Source organism: Zingiber officinale, chromosome 6B (genome assembly GCF_018446385.1).
Source record: "Zingiber officinale cultivar Zhangliang chromosome 6B, Zo_v1.1, whole genome shotgun sequence".
Lineage (NCBI taxonomy): Eukaryota > Viridiplantae > Streptophyta > Magnoliopsida > Zingiberales > Zingiberaceae > Zingiber > Zingiber officinale.
In genome coordinates, this window is record NC_055996.1 from 83447424 (window position 1) to 83471160 (window position 23737).

Consider the following 23737-nt stretch of genomic DNA (forward strand, 5'->3'; position numbering starts at 1 on the left):
AAGTGATACCCATTAGACAAAGCCAAGTATGATGATGCAATAATAAGTTAGCAAGAGTTTTGCCTTATGATTCAAGAAAATTGTCCGCTGGCGCAGTTGGTATCTAAATGAGTATTTGTTCCAATAAATCTTAAGATCAATTTGCAACGAATGCAAAATACCTTGTTGGATGCCTGATCTCCTTGTTCCGCTACGCTAGGACAAAATTCACCTCCCCTGATTTACTTGCCTATATCTTATCGTGGGGCCGGCGCCGCTTGAAGTGAGCGATATCACCTTTTGCTCCGGAAAAAACCTACTAAAAGTAGCCGCCTAGGGCTTGGTGTGGTGATAAGAAGCTGTTGGTGCGGTTAGCACTAACGGTCTAACTCAGGTTTTGATGAATGACAAATTAGGTTAAGTTAGGTTTATCGGTATCTAACACTCTGATCGAGTGTACAGGCTAAGTCCAGACAAGTCGAAGGGCTGACCGGATGTCTGGCACGAAGTCCAAGCGGGTCGATGAGCTAACCAGACGCTTGGCACGAAGTCCATCTAAGTTGATGGGCTGACCGGATAGCTGGCGAGAAGTCCAGGCGGGTCGACGGGCTGACCGGACGCTTGGCACGAAGTCCAGCTAAGTCGACGGGCTGACCGGATAGCTGGCGAGAAGTTCAGACGGGTCGAAGAGCTGATCGGACGTCTGGCAGGTGAGTAAAGGTAAGTCACTGGAAGGGAGTGACTGTGAGGACGCGTTCCCGGGAAGGGAACATTAGGCGTCGATCCGGCTTAAATCCATTTCGGATATCTAAGTCGAGATCGTGACTAGATTCCGGTCTCGGAAAGACGGAATCTAAGTCATACCATTTTTGTCAAACTATAAACTGAACTAACACTCTGTTTTACAGGTTATAAATTATATATTTGCCTCAGACTAACCTTGTCTTGTAGGAGAAGAAGTCTTCTGGAGAAAGGAGGTCCGGGCGCCCGGAGGGGATCCAGGCGCCTGGGAGGCAACTTTCATCCAAACGCGTCGTCGCCATATGGAGCTCACTGGTTGAACATGCCACGCCCCACCAGGGCGCCCGGAAGGGATCCGGGGCGCCCTGAGCTTCATATAAAAGAAGGGGCAGGGGTGGAGCTTCAAGAACAACTCAGAACTCTTTGCTCTACTGTGCTCCTGCGACGCCTTGAGGCTACTCCGACAAAGCCTGTCTTCAGTTTACTTCTTTTCAATTTGTCGGTATTAATTTTTTTTAAATATTCCTGTAATTCTTAATTGTAACATTCTTCGAATTGCTAGTGAATTTCCCAACGAAAGCACCCTTGTGTGCGGGCCTTGGAGTAGGAGTCATCAAATGCTCCGAACCAAGTAAAATTGGTTCTTGTGTTAGCATTGCATTGTCTTAATTTTTCCGCTGCGTTTAACTCTTTTTGAAAAAAATTTCGTAATCGATATTCACCGCCCCCTCTATCGAACGTCTACGATCCAACAAGTGGTATCAGAGCAGGTACCGCTCTGATTTGGTGCAACCACCAATCAGACAAAGGGAAGTCTTTTTAAAGAAAAATTAGATATCGTTCGTTCTTAACACATCCTTTCGTTTTTTCCCTCCAAAATTGGTTTTGAAAAATACATCGTCATATTTTCACCACTATTTAGTATCGACAAAATATTACACTTTCAAAAATTTGAGGTAATATTTTTTATTAATATTTTAATAATATTTTATTTTTTTAAAAAAAATATTATAGTGAAAAATTATTTTTTTTTTCCAACACTACTAATCCAAGACCAAGTCTTTGGACTTTTTCTCTATTTCCATGTGTGCAAGACCAATGCCTCTTTAAGAAGGATGAAACCCCAACGAACCACCACTGTACGATCAAGATTTCAACTACTGGAGGCGAAGAATGGAATGTTTCTTAGGAAGTCTAAACTTTGATTATTGGCTGATATTGAGAAAACCTTCTCAAAACTCATAACTAAACACAAATGTAAGTAAAATTATTTGTAATGTTTTATCTAACAATGTTTTATGTAGACTAGAAAAGTACAAAGATGCCCCCAGGGCGTAGCGCAGACGGTGGGCGCATGATATCTCTTGCGTAATGGCCAGGGTCGATTCTCAGGAACTGACGACCTGGGGTTTACCCCACCATACGCCTATGGCCTGTGTACCTGCATGAACCTCCCTCCATATCCGTGGGGCCGACATTAGGAGGGCCGCTAAGGTAGCGGATCTACCTTTTTTTAGAAAAGTACAAAGATGCACATGAGCTTTGGACCCAGTTGATCAAATTTCACGAGGAGCCGATGGAGCTCGAGGATTAAGTAAAAATCGAATCCGAACTCGGGTCAGATCCAATCGAAAAGCCTACTAAATTAGGGGTTGCGCTCAAGGTTAATAATGTTTACCAAAATACCCCTACTAACAGTAATTTAAATAATCAACATGATGATTCAGATAAGTATGAAATTATTCTAAGTATGATGCATGATAATCTAGATCTAAATAATTTAAATTCAAAATCACAAAATAATCTAGATTCTGATCAAGTCAATCAAGACTCTGATCAATTTGGCATCAACCTTGACTTGGTCAAACAGAACAATGACCAAATCAATTCAAATAATTTAATAAATTTAGAAAATTTAAAATTAAGTGATCATCTAGACATAAATACGTCAAACATTAAAATAAATTCAAATTTAGAAGTTAAAAATGAGAAAATGGATAAAATCAATAATTACCTTAATAAAGTATTTAATAATCAAGATAAAATCAGTCTAGAAAATGCTATCCAAAATCAAGATAATATAATTAACAAAAAAATTAACTTTTAAAGATAAAACTAATCTAATAAATTCAATTAATCATTTCAATTTAAAAGGCAAAGAAAATATAAAGATAAAATCAAAACGGAATTTAAAATTAAATGTTAAAGATAACATATTAAACAAAAACAATCTAGAAAATTCAAAATTAACAATCAATAAAAAGCTAAAAGATAAATCTTTAAAGAAATATCATTCAAACAATTTAGTTAACTCAAATTCAAAAATAAATAAAAACTTAAACTTTGAAAATAAGCTATTAAAGAAAGATAATTCAATTAACCCAATAAAATTGGAATTGAAAGAAAATTTAAATATTAAATATACTCTTTTAAAGAAAGATAATTTGACCAATTTAATTAATTCAAAACTAAAAACTTAAATTTAAATTACAAATTAAACATAAAACTTAACTAAAACCAACCCTAATTATACAATAAATCTTAAAAAGGAAAAAATCAACAATTTAGGGGGAGGCTCTAGAATAGCTGGCACCTCCAAAAATAATTTACCCGGGAGGGTAACCGAAACCAACTTACCCGGTAGGGTACCCAAAACCAACTTACCCGGCAGGGTAATTAGGACTAGAATAAAAAGGGTTTAAGTATAACTTGAAAAATGGTACTGGTGAAGTTTTGGATGATAGTACGTTAAGGAAGCTTAGTCTATGCATGTCTAGGAAGATATTGTTGGTGCAACCTTAGGTCAAGGTTGACCTGGGTGACCCGACTCGAGTTGACCTGACTCGAGGTATATTTTGATGTTTGACAAGAATAGGAACTTGGGGGATTATGGGGGCAACCTTTGGTCAAGGTTGACCTGGTTGACCCGACTTGAGTTGACCTGATTTGGGAAAAGTCAAGCAGGGAGCTGGGCACGGGGAAAAGTCCAAGTATGGAAGCTTGGCATGGGAGGTCGGAGAGGGCTCAGTAGCTCGTTCTCTAGACTGGATGGAGTCGGAGAGGGCTCGATAGCTCGTTCTCCGGACTAGGTCAGAGAGGGCTCGGTAGCTCGTTCTCCGGACTAGGTCAGAGAGGGCTCGGTAGCTCGTTCTCTGGACCGGACGTGGAAGTCGGAGAGGGCTCGGTAGCTCGTTCTCTGGACTGGATGGAGTCGGAGAGGGCTCGGAAGCTCGTTCTCCGGACTAGGTCAGAGAGGGCTCGGTAGCTCGTTCTCTGAACTGGATGGAGTCGGAGAGGGCTCGGTAGCTCGTTCTCCGGACTAGGTCAGAGAGGGCTCGGTAGCTCGTTCTCTAGACCGGACGAAGTTGGAGAGGGCTCGGCAGCTCGTTCTCTGGACTAGGTCAGAGAGGGCTCGGTAGCTCATTCTCTGGACCAGACGTGGAAGTCGGAGAGGGCTCGGTAGCTCGTTCTCCGGACTAGGTCAGAGAGGGCTCGGTAGCTCGTTCTCTAGATCAGGAAGGCTTTAGGATTTAAGGCTGGGAAATTGGATCGGTCTGCTGACCGATCCAGTGATACTATGGGTATCTAGATCGGTCTGCTGACCGATCCAGTGATACACTAATTCTCATTGTGGGTCATCTGATCGGTCTGGTGACCGATCAGTAACCAAACAGATTGGGAGAAGGAATAGGAGGGATCGGTCTGTGGACCGATCAGGCCATAGGTGGATCGGTCCACAGACCGATCAGGGCTCGGCAACCAACTCTCTGTGAGAGTTGGGATCGGTCTGGGGACCGATCAGCCTAGGGCCTGATCGGTCCCCTGACCGATCAGATCCGTCTTGGATCGATCAGGGTGGAGCCTGATCGGTCCAGGTCTAGCCGTTGAGACACAACGGCTAGATTTCTGTCTTCTTCGCAGGTTCAGGTTATATAACGAGGTCGAGGGCCTCTCCAAGAAAAAAAAAAAGAGAAAAAAAAAGGAATTGTTGACTTCTTCTTGCTCCTGCGATCTGAGCTTTGTTGAGCTCTCCACTGCTGAAGCTTCGTGTGAGCTTCCCTCGGCTGGACTCCAACTGATCAGTTGATGCTGTTGTTGGCATCCGTGAAGTGGTTGCTTCATCACCAGTCGACGAGAAGGCAAGCAAACTAGTGTTTTTACATTCATATTGTTCTTGGCTTCTTGCTTTATCTTTGTACTCCGATCTTGCTGTTGCAAGAGAGATTGTGGCAAGGTTTTTCCACCCAGAAGGAGTTTTTATTAGCCGGTTTTCCGGGGTCTCATCCACCGACGGATTGATAGGATTCGTCCACCATACGGACACGCCGAGGAGTAGGAGTATCATCTCCGAACCTCGTTATATCGTCGCGTTTGAGGTTTGATCTTCTCCATTTTCGTTTTTATCTTTTATTTCCGCTGCGCTAACTCAAATTGTAGGAAGAAACGTGAATTTGGGGTCGGCTATTCACACCCCCCCTCTCTAGCCGCGTCCGAAGGTCCTAACAGATATGACTTCGACTTGGTGCATTTGGTTAAGTGGAATTGACTGAAGCTACCCTTTATGGATCCTAATCAGTTAGACCAAGGTTTTGTACTAAGTCCAGTGGATATGACTATTTGGAAAACCTCGAAGGCATGGTTACTCTAATGATGTCCAAGTGACTCACCATAACCCAAAAGTTTATTCAGAAAACGCCTATTTGTTGAACCTAAAGTTAAACCTGAATCTAACACAAGTTAAAATCAAACCCTAAAATTGAATCTAATTCATCTCATAAAATTATAGGATTCCCTGATTGAAAACATAGATCGGGTGAGATGACTAAGGACTTAACTTAATATTAAATTAAATCAAAATTAATTTAACTTAAAATTAATTTAAGTTAAAATAAATTAATCAATTAAATCATATAAATTAACATGTTGAATTAAACTATTTTTTTTTTAACTTAAAAATTATTTTAAAAATTAAACTTAATTTTTTAAACTTAAAAATTATTCTAAAAATTAAACTTAAATTTTTTAACTTAAAATTTATTTTAAAAATTAAACTTAAATTTTTTTTAACTTAAATATTGTTTTAAAAATTAAACACAAATTTTTTAACGTAAGAATTATTTTAAAAATTAAACTTAAATTTTTAACATAAACATTATTTTAAAATTCAAATTCAATTTTTTTACTTAAAATTTATTTTTAAAATTAAACTTAAATTTTTTAACGGAAAAAATTATTTTAAAAATTAAACTTAAATTTTTTAATGTAAAAATTATTTGAAAAATTAAACTTAAATTTTTTAACGTAAAAACTATTTTAAACTTAAATTTTTTAACTTAAAAATTATTTTAAGCTTAAATTTTTTAACTTAAAAATTATTTTAAAAACTAACTTAAGTTTTTTTAACTTAAAAATTATTTTTAAACTTAATTTTTTTTTAACTTAAAAATTATTTAACATTTTTATTTTAAATTAAAAATTCTTTTATCTTTTAAAAAAAACTATTTCAAAAATTATTTCTAATTTAACTTTTTTTTAACTTAAAAACCGTCTCAAAATTTTTTTTTAAAACCTTTAAAAATCATTTTAAAATTTATCATTTAAATTTCTTTTAAAAATTATTAAAAAAACTCTTTAGAATTTTTTTAAAAAAATTATTTAAAAATTCTTATAAAAATCATTTAAAAATTATTTTAAAAATTATTTAAAAATTCTTTTAAAAATCATTTAAATATTATTTTTTAAAATTATTTTTTAAAAAAACTTTTAAAACTCATTTTAAAAATTATTTTAAAAAATATTTAAAAATTCTTTTAAAAATCATTTAAATATTATTTTAAAAATTATTTTTTTAAAAAACTTTTAAAACTCATTTTAAAAATTATCATTTAAAATTCTTTTAAAAATTATTTTAAAACTCTATTAAAAATTGTTTTAAAAATTAATTAAAAATTCTTTTGAATTCATTTTAAAAATTCTTTTAAAAATATTTAAAACTCTTTTAAAAATCATTTTAAAAATTCTTACAAAAACTATATTAAAAGTTATCTTAAAAACCCTTTTAAAAATAATTTAAAAAAACTTTTAAACTCATTATAAAAATTCCTTTTAAAATTATTATAATTTTTTTTAAAAAATTATTTTAAAAAAAACTTTTAAAACTCATTTTAAAAAATTCTTTTAAAAATTATCGTTTAAAATTGCTTTAAAAATTATTTAAAAATTCTTTTAAAAAACATTTTAAAATTTCTTTCAAAAATCCTTTTAAAAAATATTTTAAAAATTATTTTGGAAATCCTTTTAAATATCATTTTAAAAATTCTTTCAAAAATCATTTTAAAAAATATTTTAAAATTCTTTTAAAAATTCTTTTAAAAATTATTTTAAAAATCCTTTTAAAAATTAGTTTATTTTTTTTAAAAAATTATTTTAAAATTCCTTTTAAATTATTTTAAAAATTATTTTTAAAATCCTTTTAAAAATTATTTAAAAATCCTTTTAAAAAATTATTTTAAAATCCTTTTTTAAAATTATTTAAAAATTATTTTTAAAATCCGTTTTTTAAAACTATTTTAAAAATCTTTTTAAAAAAATTATTTTAAAAATATTTGAGAAATCCTTTTAAAAATTAGTTTAATTTTTTTTTTTTTAAAAAATATTTTAAAAATCCTTTTAAATCATTTTAAAAATTATTTTAAAAATTAGTTTTTTTTTAAAAAAAAAACTATTTTAAAAATTCTTTTAAATCATTTTAAAATTTATTTTAAAATCCTTTTAAATATTATTTTAGATCCTTTTTAAAAACTATTTTAAAAATCCTATTAAAAATTATTTTTAAAATCATTTTAATAATTATTTTAAAAATCCTTTTTGAAAACTATTTTAAAAATACTATTAAAAATTATTTTTAAAAATACATTTTAAAAACTATTTTAAAAATTCTCTATAAACTATTTTAAAAAACTCTTTAAAAACTATTTAAAAAAATTCTTTAAAAACTATTTTAAAAATTTCTTTAAAAACTATTTTAAATTTTTTTTTAAAAATTACTTCAAAAAATTATTTTAAAAATTATTTAAAAAAAACTATTTTAAAAATTCTTTAAAAACTATTTAATAATAACTTTAAAAACTCATTTTAAAAATTATTTTAAAATCTTTAAAAATCATGTTAAAAATTATTTTAAAAACATTAAATCATTTTGAAAAATCCTTTTAAATATTATTTTTCACTTTAATAAAATTTTATTAACTCAATTTTTTTTTATCGATTATTTTCACTTTAAAAATTATTATTTAGACTTTAAACTTATTTTTAATCTTAAACATTATTTTAACCTTAAAATTATTTTTAAACTTAATTAAACTTAACTGAAAATTAAAACTTAATATTGAAATTTCAATTAAAAGTAAAATTTTTAACTTAAACTTAAAATTAAACTTAAACTTAAATTAACCACTAATATTAATTTAAATATAAAATCAAAACTGAATCAAACGTATGTTAATTGACTTGACACATATTATAAAAATCATTTTAAATTCCTTGTAAACACTGTTTTAGAAATCCCGTTAGAAATGTCTTTAAAAAAAATAAATAAATAAAAATACTAGTATTTAAAAAAAATTCTTTTAAATTCATTTAAAACTTAAACACATGTCTTAAAAACTTAAATTCCATTAACTTAAACTTTAAATCTAATTATGTACAACTTAATTGTTTAAGTCTCACTTTAGTTGAGAACTAAAATTGACTTGAGTTAAAACCTTACTTAACTGTGTTTAATAACTTTAACTTCATGTTAACTTCAAACTAAATTAATCCTACTTAAAAGGAAGTAAATAAAAAAAATAATAATTAAAACTAACACTTTCATTGACCAACTCAATCAATTAATACGAAATTTATGTTATTTTACTAAGTATTAAATTATTAAATCAAGTAAAAACTAACCAATAAATTATTGATAAAGGTTAATTGTTATTGAATTAATAAAATTTTATCTTATTTAACCTTAAACAAAAGTTAAGCACCTGAATCTAAATTAATTATTGATTAATTAAACTCAAATAAACAATTATACCAAGGATACAGAGATAATTATGTGTTACTAAATCCCCTAGAACACTCAGGTAGAAATATGTGTTAGGGCTTTAAAATTTAACACACCCAAACCTTAGCATTATATTAAAGGAGATAATAAAATAAGGAAGATTAATAAATTAAGGGGGAGATATTAAATTAAGGGAAGTAACAAATTCAGGGGGAGATTCAATTTTTTTTCAAATTTATATTTAAATCTCTTTAGAAAATCCTACCTCAATTTTAAAAAAAAATCATATATTAAAAATCTCACTTTAAATACTTTTGAATATTTTAAGAAAAAGGGTTTACTTTAAAATTATGTCAGGTTCAGGGGAGGATTAAATCAACTGATTTTCACACTTAACACCAAATTATTTTCTCCGCTTTAAAAATAATGTCCTCTCCTAAAATTTATTTTTAAATCTGATCTTTAAAAATCCAATTTAATATATCTATTTTTGAAAATTAACTTTTATAAAACTAAGCTTTTAAATTATATTTTATAAACTAAGATTTTAAAAATTGAATCTTTTGCAAACTTAATTTTAATTAATTTTGAAAAGTAGATTTTTCAAACTTAATTTTGAAATTTTGGTTTTGAAAACTCATTGTTTCAAAGTTGAAACTTATTTTGAAAATTTAAACCTTGATTTTGAAACTTTGATTTTGAAAACTCATGTTTGTAAAGCGTTTCAAGCTGAAACTTATTTTGAAAATTTAATTTCTTGAAATTTGGAACTTAAAAACTTATGTTTGAAAATTAGACTTAACTTCCCTAAACTTATACTTGAAAATTAGCTTTTAAAAACTTTCTCTTTGAGTTTGCAAACTCATTTAATTTTGCAAAAATTATCCTTAAAAAATTACTAAAAATATACTAAGTTATGTTACTAAATTAGTTATTTTTCAAAACTTAGTTATTTTATAAAAGATAAATTACTATGTGTTAAAATTTAAACTCCCCCAAGTTAACTTGACTTATGTCCTTATTTGATGAATGCCAAAGGGGGAGGGATAGGTGGTTAAGTTAGAGCAACTAAATGTCAAATTTAAAAACTAACTTAAACCTTAAAAATCATGCTTGTTTTTACTTGCATATTTTTTCTACTAACTTAACCAGGTTATCATTCCATCAAAAAGGGGGAGATTATTGGTGCGGTTAGCACTAACGATTTAACTCAGGTTTTGATGAATGACAAATTAGGTTAAGTTAGGTTTATCGCTATCTAACACTCTGATCGAGTGTACAGGCTAAGTCCAGACAGGTCGAAGGGCTGACCGGATGTCTGGCACGAAATCCAAGCGGGTCGACGGACTGACCAGATGCTTGGCACGAAGTCCAGCTAGGTCGACGGGCTGACCGGATAGCTGGCGAGAAGTCCAGGCGGGTCGACGGGCTGACCGGACGCTTGGCACGAAGTCCATCTAGGTCGACGGGCTGACCGGATAGCTGGCGAGAAGTCCAGACGGGTCGAAGGGCTGACCGGACGTCTGGCAGGTGAGTAAAGGTAAGTCACTGGAAGGGAGTGATTGTGAGGACGCGTTCCCGGGAAGGGAATATTAGGCGTCAATCCGGCTTAGATCCATTTCGGATATCTAAGTCGAGATCGTGACTAGATTCCGGTCTCGGAAAGACGGAATCTAAGTCATACTATTTTTGTCAAACTATAAACTGAACTAACACTCTGTTTTACAGGTTATAAATTATATATTTGCCTCGAACTAACCTTGTCTTGCAGGAGAAGAAGTCTTCTGGAGAAAGGAGGTCCGGGCGCTCGGAGGGGATCCGGACGCCCGGGAGGCAACTTTCATCCAAACGCGTCGTCGCCACGTGGAGCTCACTGGTTGGACCTGCCACATCCCACCAGGGCGCCCGGAAGGGATCCGGGGCGCCCTGAGCTTCATATAAAAGAAGGGGCAGGGGTGGAGCTTCAAGAACAACTCAGAACTCTCTGCTCTACTGTGCTCCTGCGACGCCTTGAGGCTACTCCGACAAAGCGCTGTCTTCAGTTTACTTCTTTTCAGTTTGTCGGTATTAATTTTTTTTAAGCATTCCTGTAATTCTTAATTGTAACATTCTTCGAATTGCTAGTGAATTGCCCAACGAAAGCACCCTTGTGTGTGGGCTTTGGAGTAGGAGTCGCCAAAGACTCTGAACCAAGTAAAATTAATTCTTGTGTTAGCATTGCATTGTCTTAATTTTTCCGCTGCGTTTAACTCTTTTCGAAAGAATTTTCGTAATCGATATTCACCCCCCTATCGAACGTCTACGATCCAGCAGAAGCAAGGTGCATTTCTCAAATAATCAAGGTTTAATTCCCATACAAGGCACATCTAAAGCAACTGAACTACCGGTGAAACTGGGACGTCACGTCAGGAGCCACCTCACTTCTTGGATTTCTTGATGGGTGAAATGTGAAGCCGGATTGTCTACACCAGAATTAGTCGGGTGATAAGAATGGGATACCCAACATTAAAAAAAACGGCTAGCAACCTAATAAAATAATCTTGTAGTTACAGTTATGGGTATTATACAAAGCAGCATGTTATGACCACAATTGGGGTTTCCAGAGTAACAATTGTAAAACAAGAGTATTACGAAGAAAAATAACCTCCAGATTGTATTAGAAGCGTTCTGTGGCAGGTTTGGAGGTGCTCCTAAGGGTAGTGCATGACCAGAAACTCTTGGTTGGTTCAATCCTAAATTCAGATGTTCAAAAAGTTGCTGCCATCTATAGCATTTCCAGAAGCAGACATTGTACCTTCTTGCGCAGTTGGAACAAATAATGGGCGCCGACATGTTGGGCGAGAGTAGACATCCGTCAAACCCTGGTCCAGCCTGAGATGTTATTAAACTCCAAATGGGTATGATAAAGGCCATTGGTTTACCTCTACTTAACAGAGTAGACCCATAAATACCATGCATGTACAAAGTTGAACGTACTGCACCTTCAATGGAAAAAGTGTGACAATGCCTTTTCAAGATACAACTTAAATACAACAAAGATAATGAGTTGTGGCAATGCTAAGTGGTGAGAAAAAATCCATAAAATGCAATTGTTGGTAGCTCAGAACTTGTTGCAATTGGCTGATAATACCAACTTAATTTCTTGATTCCCAGAGCCTTCGAGGCATCACTTCAATTTTCAACTCATCTGTTCTGGTTTAATTATGTATTTTCAACATCAAACTGACAAGACGAACTAAAACAATGGCTTAAAAGGCCAAGTTCCTCGATGGAAATGAGGCATCAATCTGTAAAACATTTATAGTAATATGTATTGAGAATTCAATCAGTACATTAGACCGTATTGTATGAACGTGGGATCTTCTAATTCCTGAAGCATGATGAACCAGCAATGATGCTATTTATGAACAATATTTAAGGCCATGTTAAAAAAATGATAAACAAGAGAATGGGTGAAAATGACCTTTTAATAAAAATGTCGAGGGATTAGATTAACCATGAATCAGTATTTGAGCAAAGGATGGATCAAATGTCAAATAGATCTTTTGTACGTATTAGCACAAGTACTAGTTAGTTTTAGCATATTAAAGGCTCAAAGAACATTATCCTATTTCATGTGCATGAAGAGGAACTTGACACAAAATGATAAACAAGCAAGACTAATTCTCAAGTATAAAGCATGGCTAGAGATGATCACCTGCAATGTATCAAGCTCTATACTTAAAGGCTCAAAGAACAGCAGCAGAAACAAGCTAGAAATGTATGAATTGCACAACACCATACAAAGCTTCATCCTGAAAAGTCCAAAAATCAAAGGCTCCAGTAAAATTTAGAAAAATAGGTTTTGATGATGAAAATATGTTTCATTACCCTTCCTTTCAACCCATAGGTGACCAAACCAAAACAAAACCATATCCTACAAAAATTTTCTATTACTTTATTCAGAAGAGAAACATGAGAGAGGTAAAAGGTATTAAATGCAAAATTCTTGCACATATATTTAAAGTTTAAAACCGTGGAGAAACAAGATTTTTCCCTTGTACATTACTAAAATGACAGAAGCAATGGAGTGCTAAGAATTACTATAATCATTTCAAAAAGCAAATTGATGGTCATAGGAATAAATGATAACCATAGTAACTGAAAGAAGTAAATTTGGAATTTCTATCGAAATATTGTCTAAACTGCATAAGTTAGAAATAATATTATTGACTATCAGCATCTACCTTTAGTCACTAAATGGGGGGACAATAGAATTCAAAACAGAAGTTTTACGAGAACTGAACTGCATTTTTGCCCCTAATGATTATGCCAAGAAAAATTACCAAATCAAATCTGCAAAAAGAACCAGCAAGAGGGCAGAGTAAACACGGAAGTAGTTCAAAGGAGTCACCGAAGGAGTAATCCACGTATTAAGGCCACAATGATAGACAATCATAATAGACTCCTTAATTGAATGTAAATATAGAGGGTTCGGTTATCAATAAGATATTATAGCCACCAAATAAATAAATATATATATTTCTTATTTAAAGTGACCGAGATTGAGAGCAGGTGTATTAGATAAAAATGCATTGAAGGTTAATCACGGGTTAGATTTTCCATAAGTAGGTACAAAGATATCAGGTATAAAAAGGTAGAGAACTTTTTTTTAGCCTACGCTGGTGCTTCAAGGTGTAAACCTGTAGTTAGATGCTATAAAACTGTTAAATTTAGGCAATCATGATTTTTTTCTGATCCGGTGGTAAGAAAGGGGGGCCGCCCGGATGATGGTCAACGGCTCCGCGGTGGTCGTAGTCAAAGTCAACCTACTTGAATGATCGGCTCGGACAGCGCCCGAGCCGGCGCTTCCACAGCTTGGCCGTTATGCCAAGCTCGCTCACAAGCTAAGCAGGACTCCTCTTTGTGTAGAGGACCGCGCCAGTCGCCCTCGGTCGAGCGAACTACCCGCTCGGCTCAGCCGTGATGCCCAGCGAACGACCGGGTGACTGACGGGCCGAGCACCCCTTCTGCTCGGCCTCGACATCGACAAAAATAACATCTGGCCATATCTTCCTCGAGACAAGCGCCACCGACAGACGGCATGGTCGGCGGTCGGACCGGACAGAGAATCGTATGGTGGAAGCTTCCACTGCCACGTCAGGGATATGCTCGAACAATTGAGGCATGGCGCCAGACGCACTTTTCTGACACGACCATTTCTAGGTATGCTTTGAGGAGCGTGCACGCCTCAGAAAGCGTGCACGCGTCCCCTGGGAGCCCTATATAAGGGCTCCCAACCTTCGATGGAGGTATGCATTCTCATCTACTGTAGCTACAGTCTTCATTCTCGTTACTCTGCTTCGATCTCTTCTCGCCGGAGCTGACTTGACCGTCGGAGGGCCGTCGCCGGGAACCCCTTCCCGGCTCGGTTTTGTGCTTGCAGGTTTTCACCGGAGGCTCACGCTAGTCGGAGGTTCATACGTTGTCAACGAGAGTGCCACGTCCCCAGCGTCTGTCGACTCAGCACCCGGACAAGATCATTTTCCATTGACCAAGATTGAGAATTTGACTTCAATTATTCTTCCTCTTTAAACAATGGTGAAAGAATAACTAAATAAATCCTATTGCTGAAGACGCGAGACATTTTAAAACTGCAATCAGGCACCTCTACGTAAGATGGAGAGGAAATTGTTCAATTCCTTGCATTTTCCATATATTTTGCTTCCTGATTATTGCAAATGATAACACAATTTTTATTTAAATAAAAATTAAAAAACACTCCATAACAGAAAACATCAAAATTCCATGGTGTAGTAGTTATTTCCAACCCTTGAATACATTAATTCTTTTAAGCCACTGTTACTCATGTAAGTAGCAGCTTCTCAATTAGTGATCTAGAGATTACAGAAGGCTCTCAAAATCCAGAATTAGCTTTGACAGGATGTAGAATCAAGTTAAAGCCTGACAGGTTAACTTGATAGCCAGGATGGTTGACTTCACAGTCCAAGAGCCTAAGAGATGCATGATGATCACAAAAGACTTCAAAACTTCACTCCCTTTAAACCGCAGAATCATTGTCCTATTGTTGAAAAATCAAAATCTCTTTATTCAATAATATATTCATCCATCTTAATCCAACATTTTTGCCTCACTATTAAACTCACACCATCTTAATCAATTTTGATAGGAAAAGTCCTGAAGTTCATTGAACTCCTACAGATTACTAACTTAAGGATCTCTATTGAATTGCGCTGTAATCAATTCTAGAGCTAGGTTTAATAATGGAAACAAAAAAAAAAATTAATAGAGTTAAAAAAACTGTAAGTGACTAGTGAGGGTGAGGTCGGTCATACCTAATTGATGTTATTTTTATTCTCATCTCAAATATTGAACAAATGAGCAAACATGTTACAGAGACGTAATCCAGTTTTGCTACAGCTTAACAGAGGCATTGACGCAACCTGACTAGAAAAAGGCACACAATGGAATTGATGCAGACTTGCAGAGGTAAGCGTCTAATTCAACAACTGTACAACTTCAAATGTACGGCGCTTATAAGAATTAGTTACCTTGAGCAGTAAAACCACCAGAAAGTAGACATTGATTACGAAATTCACAAACTGAACCACTATGACATGAGAGCTCAGAAGCAACTCCAGAGCGCGCCCTGCGACCTCCAAGGAATCTCCCCCAGCTTCCCTACCAATCAGCCCATCTGCTTTCATCCCTTCAAGCGAGGAAACCGTCCACCACTGCAGCAACACGAAGCCAGCCGCACTGCTGAAGGCCGAGGGGTACAGACAGTTAACCGCCATCCGCGAAAAATCCGCCACCCAGATTCACCGACCACGGAGAGCCCCAAGAAGAAGCCGTGCAACACCACGTCCCCTGCGCTGAATACGGCGCGAGGCCATCAACCAAGGGATCTAAAACCCTATATCGGTGTTCGGCGATCGGTGAAGGCGAATGGTTAGGTGGCGTAAAATGACTGTTTAGGCACCGGCGCTTTTCCATCCTCCTTCTCGAATGACTCCCTTTGTTTAATCTTTCTCGACGGAGAAGGATTCGATCCGATCGATCCCCTTCTCCTCCTCTGCCTGAAACGAGTGATGCTCGGCGAAAAGACTGGCCTTCGATCGGCAATCGCTAGATGCCTCTTTCAGAGCACCGACCGGTTACCATGCTAACTTCTTTCCTCTGGTTCAGAATTTGGAATAAATATTTCTGCATAGACCCACAATATACCCGCATCGGGACCATGGATCACTACTCTCTACGAGATGACCAATCGAGAGTTGGGTATCAAAGTAACAGTCAAAGCAGAAATTTTGAGCCTTGGCCGACAAGGCAATCCCCGCTCCTGGCCGCAAGAGGCGATTTTATTGCTAAAAGTTTAACGCACTTTCATTTTTTAAAATAATATTTAATTTCTAAAAACTTAAAAAGCACTTGCTCTATTTTTAGTATAATTTGTTATAGTTATTATAGCTACAATTATAATTACTTTTTTTTTTCTCTCTCCTTTATTTCCACTAAAGAAAAGCAAAAAAAAAAAAAAACAAAAAATTGAGAAATAAGAACGAATTTTTTTTTAAAGTTTTTTAATCGTCTGTAGTAGTACAGTGTTTCACTGGAAATCCTGATCTCTTCACTCGCACGCCTATATCGAACAGAAATTGAAGCAGTAGAGGGGGGCAGCGAGAGCCCTAACACTCACAGCGTGAGCATGGAGATGGCAGCGAGCGTCTCGTCGCTGGGGGCAAGCCCCCTGATCCGCGGAGGAGCGCCGGCCCCGCCGCGGAGCAGCCGCAGCGCCCTCTCCCAGCGTCCGTATCGGCGGTGGAAGACGCGCCGGAGGCGGAAGAGGAAGAAGCGTAGGGAGAGGGCGAGGCGGGAGGCGATGGAGTTGGGGACGAGGGGGCCGGCGCCGGAGGCGGCGAAGAGGAGCTTGAGGGCGAAGGGGAAGAGGACGGACGCCAGGATCTGGATGTTGCTGTGGCCGCCGCCGGCGAGGAGGGCATTTAGCTTCCCGATCACCGCCAAGTGAACGCCCATTGATTTCTCCACTTCGGCTCCGATGGGAGCAGCGCACTTACGCCTTGCCCCCTCCTTTAGCTTTGCTCTGTATTGTAGTACGAAGAAAGCAACAAGTTTCCAAACCTTTCGTTTGGTGCCACGTGATGGCCCATTAGTGGGATGAATTTCAGTTTGGCCTCCAGGTTTTTTGCATGCTTTTCAAAATACTCCATAAAATTTTAAAATCATAAACATACCCGTTGAAATTCAAATTTTACTATTAGATGAAAAATTACATTTCTTATTTTCATTAACGTTCTATTTTGAAAAGATATCAAAAGGGCACAATATATAAATTTCTACTAAAATTATTATATTTATTATTAATTTTATTTAAAATTATTATATCTTATAGTAGTTTTAAAATTCTTATAATATTGTAGATGTGATTTAGAATAATTTTATAATAGTTGTAATTAAAATTATTATAATATTATTGATGTAATTTGAAGTAATTTTTAATTAAGTTATAGTAAAAAATTGTGATCCCATTTTATCATATTAGTAAAAAAAAAAATATAGAAAATCAGATCGATCCAATCCACAGCTTGTCTCTCCGTCCAAGGCTCAGTTCACCATGCACCACCTCATAAACTTGTAGCCAATCACAGACTGGGGAGTTTGTCCGTAAAATATTGTTACCAATCCACGTTCGACACGGTGGCGTAGGGGGCAGCGGATCCGCGTAGTTGATCCACCTCGGACTCGGACGCGGCGGGCCCAGGATTTTCTCTCCTCTAACAAGCGACGCAATGTTGCGTCACGGAAAAGCCTCGCGTCCAAATCAAATGAGATGGGGGATTAATTTCATTTTAGCCATTTACTTATTTATGTTTTTAATTTGGTCCTAAAACACTTTTTTTGTCAATTTCTTCGACCCCAAAAATATATTTTTTTTAACCATTAAATAGCAATAATACCCTTGCGGAACCCGCTTGCTTTTTTCTAGGGTTCTCTCGAGCTCCTCATCTCCGTTTCTCGCTGCTTCTCCATCTGCCTGGCGATTAGGGTTCACTGGCACCATGGATGCACAGAGAGCTCTCCTCGACGAACTTATGGGGGCAGGTGAGTCTGTTTGCTGCCGCTTCGTGGTCTCTATCTGTTGTGTCGTCTAAATTTCTTCCCTTGGGATTCGGCAGCTCGAAATCTAACTGACGAGCAGAAAAAGCAGTACAAGGAAATCCGATGGGACGATAAGGAGGTGTGCGGCGCGTACATGGTTCGATTCTGCCCTCACGATCTGTTCGTAAACACGAAAAGCGACCTAGGTCTGTGTTTCGTTGGTCATTTCTTGAGTTTATTGATTAATATGCTGCTCTTACGCTTTGCTGGCTTCTTTCAGGAGTTTGCCCTAAAATACATGACCCGAAGCTCAAGGAGAGGTAGCTACTGTGGTTAATGAATCAATTTTTCTATGGATTTCAACTTTAAACTCAAAATTATAACGAACTCCTTCACAATGTTTATTAATTGGCTTTACTTTGTTCCATTGTTTATTATCAGCATCTTTTTGTCATTCAAAAAAAAAAATCCGTTTTTCTGCATTATTCTGTCCTGGGGCTTGCAATTCGGCTCTGCATTTAGACTCCTCCATTTAGGCCACCATCTTTATTTCTGAGCTATAATTGGAAGAATGCTTTGAACCTAGCCATTTTAATTTGCATGTAGGAGGAACTTTAAAATGAATCTGGCGTGCTTTGGTAAATAAGACAATTGGAGTTCTCTGGATATTGCTTTGTTTTTCTTTTGAGGTAACTGATCCCGAGCTCGTTGATCTATATTTCCATGTAAGCATGGCTGGATATCTGATTATCTCTTTCAGGTTTCCTAATCATTTCTCAAACATGTAATCCAATCTGAACCTTAAAAGCCGTTGCTGCTCCACTTGAGGACTGTGATCATAGCTAACTATATGAATGCAAATTTTTAGTTGTACAAACAAAATGTATTTATCTTCAATATATAGATTATTGTATTGATTATATGTATAAAATGATGAAAAATTTAATTAAAATTGATTTAAGTTGGTTTTAATAATACTAGTACTTTATTTTGTATATAACTCAATGGGGAGATAAGTTGATGTAACTGACCTCAGCTAGTTGGTGCAAATAAGACTTGATGATGATACCACGTCTTTAGAGCTATATGTGCAACGTGCTATTGTTGCTTTGAATTGTGACTTAGAAGCCGTTAATTTAACATTGGCTTAGTAATTCAAGAGCAAGTCCAGTTGCATCGAGATCAGTTGTTTATTCCCTCTTTGATTGGCTAGAAGGTATGTTTTGACGCTTGACGGCAGCACTGTATTTTTTCTGTTCGCTTAATTCACAAGGTGCCTTTTGAGAATTGTTAATCTCAGCTTCTGAACATCGCAGAAACTTCAAGTAATTGATGACATTATAAAACTTGATGCTGTATGTGTCATGGGTGGTGCAGTTTGAACTTTGAAGCATTGTAATCTTTGTACATAATCATTATGTTCATACTGCCAATAAAGTATTATCTGATTAGATTTAGCTCTCCTTATATGAGATCATGTTTTATGCAATGCTAAAATCTGTAAAAAATATACTGATAATTTTGGTGAAATGAAGAGGTTCCAGGTCAAAATTATAAACAGAGATATAAGCTAAGCTGTCTTTCCCTGTTAAACCAGCTCTTAAGCGACATGGCCTCCTTTGGACTGATGTGGATTATGAATGTCATTTAAATTAAGTTCTCTTGTTAGATCTTTAGATAAATTGGCAAATCCAAGGCAAATGAGACATCCATGAATATAGTCAGTGCTTGGTAACCTTTTTGGAATCTATGTCTATTATATAGAGCTTTGGAGACAAATTTACAAATTTTGATTTGTCTATGAAATTTTGATTATTAAGATATGACTGTTCTTCAAGTAGTCAAGTTCTTCCAGTATTAAAATTATACTGGATATGTATCTCTTACATTCACTAACTTTGAGAAAGAAAAGTTGATCTCTAGTTTATAAACTACTGCAATTTTGTCAAACCATTTCATGAACCATCTACTTCTAATTTATCATGATTCAGTAAGATGAATTTTTAATTTGGAAGTTTAATTCGCCCTATTAATTATTGGTAGTTGAACTGAGAGCGCAAACTGCCTAAGCATGGTTGTATCCATGTAATACAAGTATAATGAATTTCCTGCATTGCAGTTTTGAGAAGTCCCCTAGACACAGTACATATGTTGCAAGGTTTGAAGCAGAGCTAGCACAATGGTGTGAGAAGCTGGTGCACTTCTTTTACCTATCAATCAGTTATTTAGTAGGCAAATTCTTGTCAGTTAAAGTGGCAATAGCATGCAACACAGGTGATGGATTTAGATAGGAAAGTTAGACGTGGTCGTGAGCGATTAGAACAAGAGGTAGAGGCAACACCTGCTCCAATCCCTACTGAAAAATCTGAACATCTCTCAGTGTTAGAAGAAAAGATCAAGAAACTTCTCGAGCAAATCGAGTCTCTTGGTGAAGCAGGGAAGATAGATGAAGCTGAGGCACTTATGAGAAAAGTGAGGAAGAAATATTTGATGTTATTAATCAATCATTCTTAGTGCAGACTAATTGACATTTTTGTGTTTAGGTGGATATGCTTAATGCTGAGAAGACAGCTTTTTCCCAACAATCAGCAACTGATAAGGTTTTGATGCTTCCACAAGAGAAGAAAATGGCATTATGTGATATTTGTGGCTCAATTTTGGTAGCAAATGATGCGGCTGAGCGGACACAAACACATGTTTTGGGAAAGCAGCATATTGGTTATGGGATGATCCGGGATTTTCTTAGTGAGTTCAAGGTGAGGAATTGGGGATCCAGTTTGACTCTAAGATTATCTTTGTGGTTATGAGTTATAACATGCCCTTCTTATCTTTTACTGGACAGGCTGCTAAGGAAAAAGCAAAGGAAGAAGATAGACTAGCTAGGGAGAGAGAAGCAGAAGAGCTGAGGAAACAAAAGGAAAATGATCATGGCAGTAGGGTCAGAGGGACTGATCTGGGTGAGAGAGAAAGGTCTAGAGAACGTGAGCATGGACGCGATCGGTTTAGAGATCGGGGCGCTGAGCGAGAAAGATCAAGGGGGGATTGGAGTGGACGAGGAAGCAGGGATCGAGGAAGAGAATCAGATCGTCGGATTGACTATCGCAGAAATGGGAGGGAATCCAACAGGGACAGGTTTAGAGACAGGTCTGGAGCACGAAGCAGATCCAGATCTCCTGCCAGGCATAGCCATAAAAGATCAAGAAGTCCTGTTCTTCGATAGTAGCCATTAGTATAACCCATTTGTCGCCTATTGTAACCAAACAGCTGGTCATTCTCTAGTTCCATAATCATTTTTCTTTGGTACTAGGTAACTCTTTTATTTGAAGATCAATTTTGCTACTATAAAGCCTTTGAATTTATATCCATGAGCCATTTTCAATTGTGATAATTGTAATAAGTTGGCACTCCAAGGCCATAGAATGGTCGTGGTGTGCTGACTTCACATTTGCCCTTGTGACTGTGGAACTTTAGGGTGGAGGTTCACCCATAACAAACCGCCCCCTGCTTTTGTTCTTGTCCATTGGGTTTCATGGAATGCATATATATATCTGCATTTGCCTCTCGGAGACAATAAAAGCCGTTAGTGGGTTAAGACCGAGAGCTTTTATTGCCACCTCTAGGAGCATTTTTTTTTTTGTATTTTTTTTATATCCAGTTATTAATTTTAAAGATAATTTTATGAAAATTTTTGATCGATTATTAAAATAAATAAGAAAATACTAATAAAGGCCTATACCGTCAATATTTTTAAACCTTTTCTCATTTGAGAGAAAATATCCTCTAGTACACCATCATTGTCCGGGGCTAGGGAACATTCTCAGATGCACAATTAGATAGTTATCACATCAATGTCTTGAATTTAACCCCTTTTTTAAAAAACAAAAATAAAAGTGTTTTTTTATTATCAAAAGGACACTAACTCCATTAGTTTTTATAAAATTACATGGTTGTCCCGTTAGGTGAATTTGACCTGTTTCATAATATTTATACTATTTTCAAATCTACGCATCAAATCTATTCAACCAAATTTACATTATATCATAACTACTATAATTATAATAGCAGTTATAAAATTATAGCTGTGTAGATTTATTCTATTCACACGATTGATTAAGCGATTCATAATTTAATACATATAACATTAGATAATAATACTGAACAGTATATTTGAGGTCTATAAAATATTTTTTTATTATTAGAAAATAAAAAAATAGCGCTTGATTCTAAAACAAAATAATATAAAAAGCTCTTTTGATTTTTGTTCCTCTTTTTTCATCTAAGAAAGTGAAAGTTATCGAATATTTAGAGGATCATCAAACATCTGAAAATTTTATAGCAAAATAGATACCGATCAGATCATTTGCATAACGTACGTTATGCAAATAGATACCGATCATCAAACACATGAAGGTACTTCGCGGAGGGAGATAAATACAGCTAATAATCTCCACTGCCTGCGATAATTTTATTCACCAACAACGTACGTACGTACTTCCCACTGTATATATTTGGATATGACTCTTTCTAATCGCTGTAGTTGACGACGGATCTGTAGGTGGCGCCCGGCTGCCACCCCGCCGGAATCACGTTATTGGCCACCAGCTGCTTCCGCTCCAACCCGGACGTCAGCCTGAACGAGAACGGCGGCTGCAGAGTCGGCCCCGAGTTTAGCCTCCACACCGCTCCCCACGACTGCTGCATCGGTATCCACGACGACTGTCCCTCCTTGATCTCCACCGTCGCCAGGTCCCCGTCGCCTCCTTCGTACTCGATCAGCACGGCGATGTAATTAGGGTTCGAGCCTACGTCCACATGGAACGCAATGTCCACGCCGCCGTACTTGCACTCCACCCTGAAACAGAAAAATTAATAACAATTGTTATATATATATATATATATATATATATATATATATATCCTGGTGATCCAGGAATTTAAACGATTATGATTTGAACTTAGAACAGCTAATTTTTATATAGAACAAAGGACGATATTCTTTATTTTCACTAATGAAGTCCCATAATATTACGGGTTGCACCGCCGGCAAGGGGTGACTGTCGATGCCGCCATATATATAAATTGAAGTAACTTACCGATTGTACTGGATTTGGAGGACTCCGGCATTGCGGAGCTGGTCGGACTGCCCGGGCTTCGCCATCGCACCGAACGCCGTGCCGCTGAGGTCGAAGTGGACGGGCTCAGCGAGGCACGGCCCGCCGGGGCACTCGTCTGTGAGCACCACAGTCACCGGGTTCCCGGAGCACGCGGCGTTGCCCGTGCACCGGACCTGGTAGCAAGCGCCGCACCCCTCGCCGGACTTGAAGATGGAGGGGCTCCCCGCCGCTATCATGGAGGAGAACGGGGACGAGTCAACGGCGCCTGCGTATCCGCACGCGCCGCCGTCGCTCCCGGCGCCGTGCGCGCCGCCGTACCAGGTGGCTCCCGCCGGCGACCAGCTGCCGGCGTCGAGAGCAGAAGAGGAGAAGTTGAGGCGCTTGGGGTGGAAGCAAGCGGAGCGGTCGAAGAGGGAGCACAAGGCCGCGAGTAAACCGACGAGGGAGAGAGTAGTGGAAGGCGCCATCGTCGATCGATCGTCGCTACTCGCTAGCTGCTTGAAGTACTGATCGGAACGGTGCAATTAAGCTCGTTATATAGAAGGTGACAGTTGATGATCGATCGATCGAGTCAATGAAGTTACAGTATTTTTAGCCATAAATTCTGTGCGGGAATTACTGAAATTTTAAGAGATTGTCATGAAATTTTGACTTTTATAACGGTGTGCCCTGCGTGCTTAATTACGCGAGTTACATGGGGAGATTTAATTGGGAAAACGACGACGGGAGCAAC

General features: G+C 36.6%; 3 protein-coding genes across 4 annotated transcripts; 1 reads left to right on the top strand and 2 right to left on the bottom strand.

The window, feature by feature from the left end:
• Positions 1-11206: 11206 nt before the first annotated feature.
• Positions 11207-16206, bottom strand: LOC121992896. Its single transcript, XM_042547518.1, has 3 exons — positions 15322-16206; positions 12468-12564; positions 11207-11641 (listed from the first exon to the last, which is right to left on the bottom strand). The coding sequence occupies exons 1-3, from the start codon at positions 15351-15353 to the stop codon at positions 11297-11299; spliced, it is 474 nt and encodes a 157-aa protein (XP_042403452.1). The 5' UTR covers positions 15354-16206; the 3' UTR covers positions 11207-11296.
• Positions 16207-17745: 1539 nt separating this feature from the next.
• LOC121992897 (luc7-like protein 3) lies at positions 17746-21255 on the top strand. Of its 2 annotated transcripts, XM_042547519.1 has the most exons (7): positions 17746-17893; positions 17968-18096; positions 18171-18210; positions 20010-20085; positions 20165-20362; positions 20434-20646; positions 20733-21255. In XM_042547519.1, exons 1-7 carry the CDS (start codon positions 17851-17853, stop codon positions 21108-21110), a joined length of 1077 nt encoding a protein of 358 aa, XP_042403453.1. In that variant the 5' UTR covers positions 17746-17850; the 3' UTR covers positions 21111-21255. The 2 variants fall into 2 exon arrangements, with proteins under 2 accessions (XP_042403453.1, XP_042403454.1); XM_042547520.1 differs by lacking the exons at positions 17746-17893; positions 17968-18096; positions 18171-18210 and having other exon boundaries at positions 18586-20085; positions 20153-20362.
• A 936-nt stretch (positions 21256-22191) lies between these two features.
• On the bottom strand, positions 22192-23506 carry LOC121990359 (expansin-B15-like). The gene is made up of 2 exons (XM_042544500.1): positions 22984-23506; positions 22192-22742 (listed from the first exon to the last, which is right to left on the bottom strand). The coding sequence occupies exons 1-2, from the start codon at positions 23469-23471 to the stop codon at positions 22415-22417; spliced, it is 816 nt and encodes a 271-aa protein (XP_042400434.1). The 5' UTR covers positions 23472-23506; the 3' UTR covers positions 22192-22414.
• Between the last annotated feature and the right edge of the window lie 231 nt (positions 23507-23737).

Coding starts and splice junctions, on each gene's coding strand:
- LOC121990359 (XM_042544500.1), bottom strand. CDS start 23,471: ATGGCGCCTTCCACTACTCTCTCCCTCGTCGGTTTACTCGCGGCCTTG. Junction 22,743..22,983: donor CTCCAAATCCAGTACAATCG/GTAAGTTACTTC, acceptor TTTCTGTTTCAG/GGTGGAGTGCAAGTACGGCG.
- LOC121992896 (XM_042547518.1), bottom strand. CDS start 15,353: ATGTCTACTTTCTGGTGGTTTTACTGCTCAAG. Junction 12,565..15,321: donor TGGTGGTTTTACTGCTCAAG/GTAACTAATTCT, acceptor TGGACTTTTCAG/GATGAAGCTTTGTATGGTGT. Junction 11,642..12,467: donor TAGAGCTTGATACATTGCAG/GTGATCATCTCT, acceptor ATAACATCTCAG/GCTGGACCAGGGTTTGACGG.
- LOC121992897 (XM_042547519.1), top strand. CDS start 17,851: ATGGATGCACAGAGAGCTCTCCTCGACGAACTTATGGGGGCAG. Junction 20,086..20,164: donor CACAATGGTGTGAGAAGCTG/GTGCACTTCTTT, acceptor CATGCAACACAG/GTGATGGATTTAGATAGGAA. Junction 20,363..20,433: donor CTGAGGCACTTATGAGAAAA/GTGAGGAAGAAA, acceptor TTTTGTGTTTAG/GTGGATATGCTTAATGCTGA.